Source organism: Patiria miniata, unplaced genomic scaffold (genome assembly GCF_015706575.1).
Source record: "Patiria miniata isolate m_02_andy unplaced genomic scaffold, ASM1570657v1 HiC_scaffold_18, whole genome shotgun sequence".
Taxonomy (NCBI): Eukaryota; Metazoa; Echinodermata; class Asteroidea; order Valvatida; family Asterinidae; genus Patiria; species Patiria miniata.
Window position 1 is genome coordinate 7187794 of NW_024037056.1, and position 11592 is coordinate 7199385.

At 40.9% G+C, this 11592-nt stretch overlaps 1 protein-coding gene and 1 pseudogene across 1 annotated transcript; both read right to left on the reverse strand.

Moving 5' to 3' along the window:
- Positions 1–304: 304 nt before the first annotated feature.
- Positions 305–1449, reverse strand: LOC119725066 (annotated as a pseudogene).
- Positions 1450–6281: 4832 nt separating this feature from the next.
- Positions 6282–7289, reverse strand: LOC119725067 (neuromedin-U receptor 2-like). The gene has a single exon (XM_038196429.1). The coding sequence runs from the start codon at positions 7287–7289 to the stop codon at positions 6282–6284; it is 1008 nt and encodes a 335-aa protein (XP_038052357.1).
- Positions 7290–11592: the final 4303 nt, after the last annotated feature.

Here is an 11592-nt window from a genome sequence, read left to right on the forward strand (position 1 = left end):
AATATCGATCTGGCTTATTATCAAACCTACTCTATAGACCCTTTGCATCTTACGTCAAATCTGAGGGCGGGTCTCTTTTCCTTCCTTTTTTGATACACATGAATAGACAAATTCAACTGTCACTCAGAATTAAAAAAGACAAAAACTGCCCTCAATGAGGGCGCATCGGGCAAAGGATAAAGTATAGGAATCCGGGTCATATTTGACATGACACTTTTGACCCGGAAAAGTAGCTGGTCAAATATGAATTTTATTCGAGGTGAAATCTGACCCGTTTTGCATTGTTATGTGTTCTTTGTGTTCTTCACGCCTTGATGTCTGTTGGATGTAGCTCCATGCACGGCTCGATTATTGGGTTCTGAGATTCACTATCGTTTGAGGCTTTTAGTCGTTTCATCAGTTTGATGAGGCAAAGAACAAGAATGACGATGGTCATGATGGATACTAGGAGGGCACTGGTCGCGGCTACAAAGGCTGGTATCCACAGGGTCAAGGGTGAAGGGTCATCCGTAGCAAAGGTCAGAAGGTTGTAAGTCGGTTCAGAGGTCACCGTAGTGATCGCACCAGTATGATCATCGTGGACTGTTCCAAACATTTTAGATGAGGTTGCTTCAGGATCGGCTGTGTGTTCATTTGTCACCTTTACCGAGGTGGTTGCTGTTGCTTCGGCGTGTGTGGAATCCAGTGTGGACCTATGCTTCGCTTTGGTCGCATACAGTGATATTTCTGTGGGTTTTGTTTCCGTACATGTCATAAAAGGTGCCGGTGTTAAGGTGACTGTGTCATATATTGCTGGAGTTTTTTTCTCTGGTGAGATCTGAGGTGGATTCTGAAGTGGTTTCTGTCATTGGTTCTGTCACAGCCGTTGTTCGATCTGTTACCCGCTATTTCCAGCGACATCGAAATGGTTCCGTTTATGTTAGATATTGTCCAGGAATGGTCATCAGATGGGCCTTCCTGTGAAATGTCCATAGCGATTGGTGGATTTCCTGCCTCAGACGTACAGCGCATGGTCAGCTCCGGTCCAGGGGTAAGGGTGATGGGTCGTCAGGGAAGCAAATCGGGAAATTCTGACTAGGAAAATACAAGACTGAGAGATTGATTCTAGCGGAGGCCTCTATGTTATCACCTGGGTCGGAATTGATGTTCTTGACATTGCAGACGTATTCATTAGAGTCTTCCCTCTTAACATTAGTGATGGTGAAATCCTGGATTACCACAAGCCGGGATGTTGGTCTTTCGGAGGTCTCGAAGGCAAACCGTGGGCTGGTGGTGATGGTGGCTTTGCACCACCTCAGGGTGTGATAGGGCGGGCTGCCGGTCACCCATTCCAATGTGTGGTATTTATACAAATAGCGTGCGACACACGTCATATGCACCACATCCCCTTCCTTGATAGCACCGTTGCTGCGCGGCTCCACGATCCACGCATTCACCGTCTGGGCCACGGCAACCATCACCAAAGCGTTGAAACACAAGAACCTCAGTAGCATCGAGCATATGATAAGCCTGGCGTCCATCTTGATTTGTCGGGCAGGAAATGTTGCCCACAGCTGGTACATTTTTTTTGGAAATAGCGATAATCGAATTTCGGCCGAACTTCGACCTACTGGGAAAACAGTGTACGCAGTATACAGTGGCACAGAGCCAATTACACGTGCCTCACCAGACGTATCCTGGGACTCTCTGGCCACTACTTCAAATCTAGCAGTAAAAAAAAAATCATTCTGCACTGTATCTGGGGCTAATTATTTGTGTTTTTCCTTATAAGTAGGTGGGCTGACTACCAGAATTTCACGTCCTGCGCAGCGTCCAGCCACGAGGGCTTTGTGGTTAAACTAGCCATTCCGTTTAGATGCGCCTCATTGCTAGAAAAGTGGTTCATTTCATTGAAGGTCATTGGTTATAACCTTCATTTTGAATAATACCATGATATTGTTCATGTGATGTTTTACTCTGATGTTATTTTATTTACAATACAATCTGTTTAAACCATTAAAGATTACGCAAATATTCTACTACGTTGCACTACCAATATTGAATTATACACCATAAATGCATACAAAAAGCTGAATCTCAAAACATTTTGAAATTGTATACATGGCCTGAGGCACGTAATATTTCTATTTGTATAAATACCAGAAACCTCACCACCAACCTCTTGATGAAAAAAAAACAACTATGAGGCCACCAAAGATCTTATAGCGCCGAAGGCGCAAGATGGGGAACTCCATAGAAATTGCGAAATCGTCATGGACGCCATTCGAGCAAGCAAACCATTGTGCAAACCATTTGTTTGCACAATGGTTTGCTTACTCGAAGCAAACCATTGTGCAAACAATGGTTTGCACAATGGTGTGCTTACCTGAATGGCGTCCATGACGATTTCGCAATTTCTATGGAGTTCCCCATCTTGCGCCTTCGGCGCTATAAGATCTTTGGAGGCCACCCATCTGAATGGCTTTCTAAACCGAACGGGATGGGTAAATTGTAATTATATATCAAACAGTAATAGGAGCAGAACAAAATAAAGCCCGACAATCGCGTATGCTGAATGGTTATAACAAACGATTATTAGGGGCCACTATAAATGGTGCGGTTGGGGATACGTACTGTTCAGAAAAAAAAAAAACTGTTATAGTCAGTGGGCTCAATTGTAGGGGCCCGTATGCATTTTGGATACAAATCGTGGAAACTCTCATGTTCATTTATTGATACCCCAACAAGTTCAAAACCCCTCAATGCCATTATATTCTTACCCTTTTATGGGCGGGGTCATGGCGTTAAGAGGCGGGGAGGGCGATAGAACGTTTCACCTTTCTTTTTAGCATTTACACAGCTCACCGAAGTATTACAACACGAGAATTCCACAATTTTGCCTTTTTGGGGAGGGGCTACACTTCGTTTAAGTGGAGGACAAAATGTTGTTTACAAAAAATCTAGCTGCAACAGGCATCTTGATGTGTTTTTTTCCCCCAATCAGTTTTTCAAGGAAAGGACAGAATGTTTATTGTAAAATCACGATTTTTTTGTTTCCCCTTGGTGCGTATCACAATTTTTAATTTTTTTTCATGAAAAGGGGGCACATATTGCATAAATGAATATTTCTTTTGGATTTTTCAAAAGGACGCCCGCCAACAAAACGGTTTGGGAATTCGGAAATGGGTATTTAAATCGGGCGCTTCACAATGCAGTGCGCCACCAAGAGTTAGCCATGGAAAGTCTTTTTTTTCAAGTTTGCAGTTAACAAAAAATGGCCCATTTGAATGAAAACTTGAGCTATATATATTTGGGCATAGCAGTCTGCAGCCTTACAAAAACAACATTTCATGGAGTTCAATGCTCGCGCTACACTCTGTCGACTAGTGGGCAACTGTGAATTTCTCGATTGTGCCTACAAAAATAAAAGTCCTCGTCCACGTACTTTTACTGACATAATATGGAAGTAATCCCGACATTTGTGACTAAAGTATACAATTTACTGATTAATCTGTTCCGCTTAAATCCTTATAAAAATAATAATGAATGATCCAGGAACGCTAAATATTAATGCTATATTACTTGTGCATGTAACATATGCGCAAGTAAAATTCCATCTAATCTCTGGATCAGAGTAGGTTCGGGATTCAGTCAGAGCAAAACACAGAAAAAAATAGTTTGTTGACAATGTTACGCGCCAAGTATTAACCCTAAAAGGGCCGGGTTATTTTGACCATCACCCTAAGATCTCGGCCATCGAGCGACGAAAAATTCGGTACATGCATAGAGCAACTCCTCATAAACATACCCAAGAAGTTTTAGGACTATAGGTTAAAGGGTTTTGGAATTATGTCTAATTAATTATTCATATGTACGAATGGTTATTGTGCTCTGTGTACAAGACGTATGAGAAAGTTCAGCTTTCACGGCGCCTAGCGCCGGAAAATCAAGGCTAACACGGAAAAAGTTGATGGGGGGGGGGTGGATTCCGCCCCGGCCCTTTTAGGGTTAAACCATTACGAACACTCACTTTAAACGGTATAAAAAAAATAACAAACGATACGAAAGTATAAGCGTACGGTATTAAAAGTCATAACTCCACAATTTGTAGATAATGTCACAGCAATAATAGTTCATGTTATTATCTGATGTGATTTAAACATTGAACACATGTATTTACAAAACAGCATAAACTTAGTAAATCATGTCAGATAAAAAGTCAGATAAATAGTAAGCAATTGGGACGATATCATCAATTCACTGCGAATTGGATTAACCAAAATTGCTTTGTTGCATTGGTTTTAAAGACCAACTAACAACAAAAACTGCGAAATAACATCTCAAAGGTATCTTTATCACTACAAAGCGTTTCTGTTCATTTGAAGTTCGTTAGAGAGATATATTTACTTTAAACAATTCTGAATAACATGTGCAGTTAGGTATTTAATTTTATGGTACGTGACAAAGTCAAAGTAGCGCCTGCAGTTCTTTGTTTAAAATTGTTTTGTCTTAGGTATCCCCGCTGTCAATTAAAGTGTCAAAAGCAGAAACATGTATAAAGCAATGTGAATTCAATGCCCGTTGTAGCGAGCATTTAGCTGATCACGTACATTAAACTGTATGCTCATTGATATGCAGGCAACAGACGCTCAGTGGCGTATCCTGTAATGAGTCGACGTTAATAAGGATTTGATGATTTTGGACGGTTGATTGAAAGCGTCAATAAATCAGGAGTTGATGAGTGTGGCGAAAAATCAATTAAAGTACATGTCTGGCTAGCACCTCCTTAGAGAGTTGCCATATAGTCTTTTTTGACAAATGAAGTAAATGCAAATTAATTCCTTTTTTTCCCACCAGTCATGGTATTTTGTTCCTACATTAACCACGTCACTTGTTATTAAACGGAAGTTTCTCTGAATAGACTTGGCGAATTAACGCTACGCTTTGTTTACTACTTAACCTCTCCGTCAATTCGGGCGATTTATAATGCAGTGCGCCACCAAGAGTTTGCCACGGAGAGCCAATTTTTCCAGTTTACGGTAAACAACACATGGCCCACTTAAACTAATTTGTTATAGAAAGGGCCAAAGCGTTTCGTCGCCTTACAAAACAACACTTTATTATAAAGAAAAGAAAAGGGCAAACATATACTGGAATCGAACGCTTACGAAAATACTGACCGGACAAAACTAACAATTTCAAATGTCCCGCGCTGCCAATTTGTCGACCATCTCCCACAATGCCCTGGGAAACTGAACTCTCTAGCAAACTGTTGGTGGCGCACTGCATAGTGAATCGTGCGCCCGTATTGGTCAGAGGTGATAGTAGGCAAGAAATCGTTTTCCTAGAAATACCGTGATATGACATGTGTTAAATGTTCTCACCATCACGACGACACATAGCCCCCATACTTCAAAACCTTACCTGTCAGTAAGCGCGTCATCTTCAAAACTCTACTCTTTACTGATAAATGTATCGACGGTTCGTCACCATCATACCTTCGCGACCTCATTGAACCCTATCAACCACCGCGCACCCTACGCTCTGGCTCAGCCATATTGCTGTAGACCCCCGCCATTCACACTAAAACGTATGAACAACGGTCCTTCACACACTCATCCGCTGCTCTCTGTAACTCTCTCCCTCAACACATCAAGACTGCAAGAACTGAAACTGAGTTCAAAACTGCGCTTAATTTTAACCCAGCGCAGCGTTTACAAATGTTTTTTGTTTACAACAACTCGTCAACGGCGGCCCTCTGGGCAGCAGGTACTTTCCCGCACTACGCAAGACCCTATTAGTAGCAATACAACAAAAATCCACGTGCCAGACAGTGTCCAGACAGTTGCCAGACAGTGCGCTGGAAAGATAACTGACTGGCGGCTGTGGTTTGAAGTTATGAAGGGAGATGGTTGTGTCAAGTTACAGGTGTTTGTATATGTTTCAATGAGACTTGGCAGGAGGCCTGGTCGAAAGTTTGTTGACACAGCCTGGGTGTAGCCCTGGCTGCAAGGTTCATTGAACCAGCTGATTTGGCAAAGGTTGAATGAGGATTAGATAGGAGGTGACCGTCATTGGCCCTCGGTTTTTTTTTCTTAAAAAAAATGGTTTTTTGATGACCCAGGGGCATCAGTTCACTCCGCCCAGGGTTGACATACCTATTTAACATTTAATTATTTCGCGTTGTAAAGCGCATCGAGACATTGTGTAATGCGCTATATAAGAGCCGATTTATTATATTATTATTACTATGACCTATTTTGCCATTGCAGAATACAGCCAGATAATGTATTTCTTAAAAGTCATAATGGTACCATTTCAACGTCAACTCTGTTACCACCATGCCTTTTGAAGCAGCTGCAGAAAGCTACCTTAAAACCTTGCTTGAATTTCTTGTATTTGAACTCATAGATGATAGGATTAATGACTGAATTGAAATTATAAAGTAAATTAGCGAACACTCTGGTATAGTGGTAGCTCGTTGATCCACAGAACAAGAACTGAGCCTCCTCTGTTCGTTGCAAGCAGGGAAGAGTAACTACATAGTCCAGTGTCCATAAGACAATGAGAGCTCCCAAGACAGTTTTAAGCATGCTGACCAGGTTCTGTCTAGCAATCACAAGATCATAGGCTGCTGCCCTTGCATGTTGAAGATTCAGGGCCTTTGCTTGTCTTTTGAGAGTGACCTGCATCTTATAATATGCCAAACTCATTAATGTTAGGGGCAGCAAATATCCCACGAGAAATGTAAATATGCTGACCATAATTGGGAATAGGCGGTGAGGATATTCGAATGAGCAAATGTTGTTGGGATCATCGATGGGTTCGATTGTAAATATCAAAGGTACGTGCACAACAAATGATGTCACCCAAACAATGACAATTAAAGTAACCATCCGTGATGTTGTGAGTTTCCTCGCATAGTGTAGAGGGTGTACTATGGCTATGTACCTCTCTAATGTAACTACACAGAGATTGAAAGCAGAGGCATAGGACAATGCAAAAGCCAAATACTTTGATTCTAGAAGTCGGCAGAACAAGTCTCTCACGCCGATGCTAACTGGAGCAAAAGCAATAAGGTTACAGTCTGATGTTGTATAAAATAACAATACTTGCAGACACAGCAGCATATCAGCAACAGCCAAATTCACCAGCAGGTAGTTCGTCATGTTGTGTAGAAATTTGACGCGTAGGATGACGTAGCACACCAAGAGGTTCCCTAAGACACCAATAACGCCTTCTGCTGCCATGATCTGACACACCCACTTCTCTCTAGTTGGTTCCTCATTGTGTTCATCAGTTGCATTCATGGTTAACATTTTCGTTGATTCTGATGAACAAACAATGTGGTGGGTACAGTAAGTGGTTTGTTAGGATGCTCAATTAATTCAACTCTCGTTTAGAAGCATTGCTAATATGTAAGCCTTTGAAGTTGGAGAGAGTAACTGTTGCTCACTGTTTAGATCGTAGTTAACAATCTGTGACTGTTTCTCCCTCAAATGTGAGTCGTTTCACCTCAAGGGTATTTCGGAATCCGTCTAGTTTAATTTGTACGATAACCACACATGTTGATACACTGATGACGACTATGTAGTAAAGATGTACATTTTTTTTATCAAAACGACACTGTTCTCAAAAATCTGTGAATCGGAAACACGTGGTCACGATCCGCATCAAAGTGTATGTGTCCAGCTTTACCGTCAGAGCGTTTTTGAGAGGCTGCAAGAAGCACAATATTTCACTGATTGTATATGGCCATGCTCGTATCAGGAAACACCTTATACTAATTTCACGTACGGAGATAAAACTACAGCCGTCAATAATCGCTACAATGCCAATGAGTTTCTGTTAGCTCACTGTCGGCAGCTGATGCTTCGTGTGGCAGCCTACCCGTTATCAGCTTCCTTTATTGGATGTGAACACCCTGTGGCTTATTGAAGTTTTTAATGAAAGATGTCAGGAGACGGTTGATAATGCAACCTGTTTATTATCTGCATCTCTAATTGTCACTCAATGAGCTACAACAGACTACCTTCTTTATTAATACGGTAAACAATAACCAATGATTCATTTCGCGTATAACCATTAATCATCAAGGTTTCTAACGCATCCTATAAAATCGTCGTTATAACGTATAATGCAACTTTAATGAGTTATTTGATTGTAGGCTTGCGTGTGTTTTTGTGCGTTTGTGCATTCAACGGGGGGCGTGGAACAATAAAGTACAATAGGGTCCCCAATTCCCGAAAGGTCCACAATTTTGATTTGGGTACACAACATATGGGAGGTCTTCATAAAAAGTAAGAACAAACACAAGAGGGACAATAGGGGTCCCCAATTGCAGGCACATGCACACTTGTATGATTGTGAGGATTCAACCATCACGCTCTCTTAAAAATGTGAGTTTAGATGGGTATTACACAAAGTGGGCCTTGATATATGCGGGTTGGTTGTCTTCACAAAGCTTATCAATACTTACTTCTGATGGTGTTTTCCAAGGTGGTATCTGTGCATGTCACTGACATTCATTACTAGTAGAAAAGAACCGAAAAGGGGCCAATCTCTACTTGATGAAAGAGTTGGGCTCTTCCTTATATTCACTATCATACCGTACATGAAGTGCCTCCCTTAACACAAGCGTACATCTTTCTGACTTTACCGGATCACCCCATGACCGCTATAGTTGTTTCACCGTTTCGGTTACACCGCAAATAGTTATCCCAGTGGCGGATCCAGGATTTTTCGCATGGAGGGGGTGGGGTTTATCAGCAAATCATTCTGAAATGTACACAGCTGGTTTTTTTTTATCTACGGGTGGAAGGGGTGGGGGTGGGGGGGGGGATCGTACCATATTTTCAATTGGGGCGCTGTTCAAATCAGACGATTATTAACACTCATAACAGAATAGTGTACAACTACCCCCTTTTAAACCAAGCTGGCTCCGTCCGTGTTTTGTGCACAGTCACACATTATTTACAGTATACCTTTGTTTACGGTATATATACCACGCGCGAGTAGTACTAAAAAATGTCCTTATATGGAAATTAGTGGTGTATGGCGCGTACTGCGCGATGTGGCGCAAATCGCGGCGGTTCCGTTATAGTATGAATTTTGGACTATGAAATACGGACTAATTGGTAGTTTTGTGCAAAAGTGAAGATTGTGATAGTTCTACCAATAAAATGGAAATGGTAAAAGGGACCAGATTTCGTAGGAATCATCAAATCATGTGACACAACAAGTGTTTAAAAGCATTTGTTTTATCAACCGTTTAAAATCACCACGTGACGGGCTCTCGACCAATAGGAATGGCTAAACTGTATCAGGTATTTATTAATAAGGGAATAGATATGAGCTTGGCCGATTTAAAACAAGTACGTTTAAAACTGGCTAGGAGCCTGGTAGCCGATAATAACCTGCGTCGGTATTAAACGTACTTGTATAACAACGATCAAGCACATATTAATTCACATTCATAAGTGCATTTGGGTCAATAATTCAAAAAAAGGGGACAGAACACACACATTTCAATCGATTTTGTATAACGTTTTTACCTGTGTTGTAAATCACTGTTCTAGCCATGGTTATGGTATGTGCCTCGTGTGCGAATTGCAACCAATCTCCTTATATTTAAATTAGCGGGCGCCGATTGTACATTGCGATGCATTAATACGTGTTTAAAGCCAGCCGGTGTTTTATCAGCCGTTAAAGGCATACTTTGGATTTTATACCGACGACTGATGGTGTTAAAGTATTTCAAAACCTCAGAACATGTTAATCCACTGAATGGTATACGTATAGTCAGTTAAATGCCGCCATTGCTAAATACGATTGACGGCTGTGAGGATAAGCTGGCTGAGTAGTGGCCAGAATATCCTTGTTTGTCGGTTGCATGATTTTGAAGAGGGGGTAATCGCCAGCAGGCTTTACAAGAAATTGCAAAACAATATCATGAAAAAACATGAACAGAGAATGTGTTTTTTTATAAACTTTTTTTTTTTAGCTCAGCACTTAGCTCAGGTTGACCACACACGGTGATATTTGTTTAAGCTACGAGCTATGCAAACGGCGTCAAATGACCTTTTGCTCATCACGTAGTTCTCGCGCGTGGCGGAAATAATTCATTACAATTCCTGGGTGTTCTAGTCAAGCCATTGATAATTAACCCAATTCCAACTTCGTGGACTGCTAATACATCTAAACATTTAGGCGGGTCTCTCCCCTTAACAACATCCACAGCTAGTTTAATACACAATTTTACATCCAAGTTGGGGGTCGCTACCCGTAATACATACAAGAACAAGTTATGCAATATAAGTCTGACAATTAAATATTCACAATACTTTAATATCGAAAACTGACACCAACAGAACCCGACCTAGACCAACCTAATTCAACCCAACCAAACCCAAAACAACTCGACCCAAACCCACCCCAAGGGGACCTGTTAAATTCAACCAAAACGTGTGGTCATACAACACCAAAATAAATTTGGTTTTTGTATGACCGCATGTTTTTGTTGAGTGTGGCATTGAATCCCATAATGTACATGTCTGACTGGCAGAGAGAGTTGCAATGTAGTCTTTTTTGAAAAATTGAGTGAATACAAATATGTCCTTTTATCATCAGTCACAATATTTGTTTTGCCGCTCACTGTCTTGCTATATTAAATGAAAACAGATAACTTCTCTGTACTTCCTTGGCGAGTTTACGCTTTAGTACGTTACGTGAGCATGGGAATTATTCCTCCTCGATACACTTTACAGTTTTTACAGTTATTACGCTTTGTTTGCTGCCAAGCCTCTATGTGAAATGGATACAGCCAGATAATGTATTTTCTTTAAAGTCATAATGGTAGCATCGCAATGTTCACTCTGTTACCACCATGCTTTTTGAGGCGGTAACAAAATGCTACCTTAAAACCTTGCTTGCATTTCTTGTATTTGAACTCATAGATGATTGGATTGATGATTGAATTGAAATTATACAGTTAATTAGAAAAACTTCTTATATAGTTGATGGCCTTCGATAAGAACTGACAATCCTTCTGGTCGACCGTCAACGTTATTTTGGCCCGCTGAGGATGTCCGTCTAATTGCGGAGTTTGCAACATTAGACGTCCTACCTACACAAACCTGTTTTTTTTAAATGAAGTATAAATTACATGCACTCTCCATAACAGCTTGAAGTGAATCCAGTTCTTTACATAGCATAAAACCCAAGGTACATTTTATACACACAAACTCAAACAATGCGTTTATAACAAGGCACATTTGCAACGTTCTACAACAGTTATCCACATACACACTTTCAATTTTCAATTTTGAATTGAGAACAGCAAACCAATCAACATAAATATTGATTATGGCAAATACTCTTGTTTACATTTAAAAGGCAGTGACGAGGAGACGAGAATAGCCGCAGCCTATCTACTCTATGCAAACAAATTGCCAAACTCAGTTCACAAAGAACCTATAACTCCTCACCACTGCTAGCACAAACCATAACTGGCACTTAATGCCATGACGTAGTGTCGGCCCAGGTCTCGCCTCCAAATGCTACTTTGGATTGTATACCCAAAACTGATGGTTTAAACATATTTCATAACCTCAG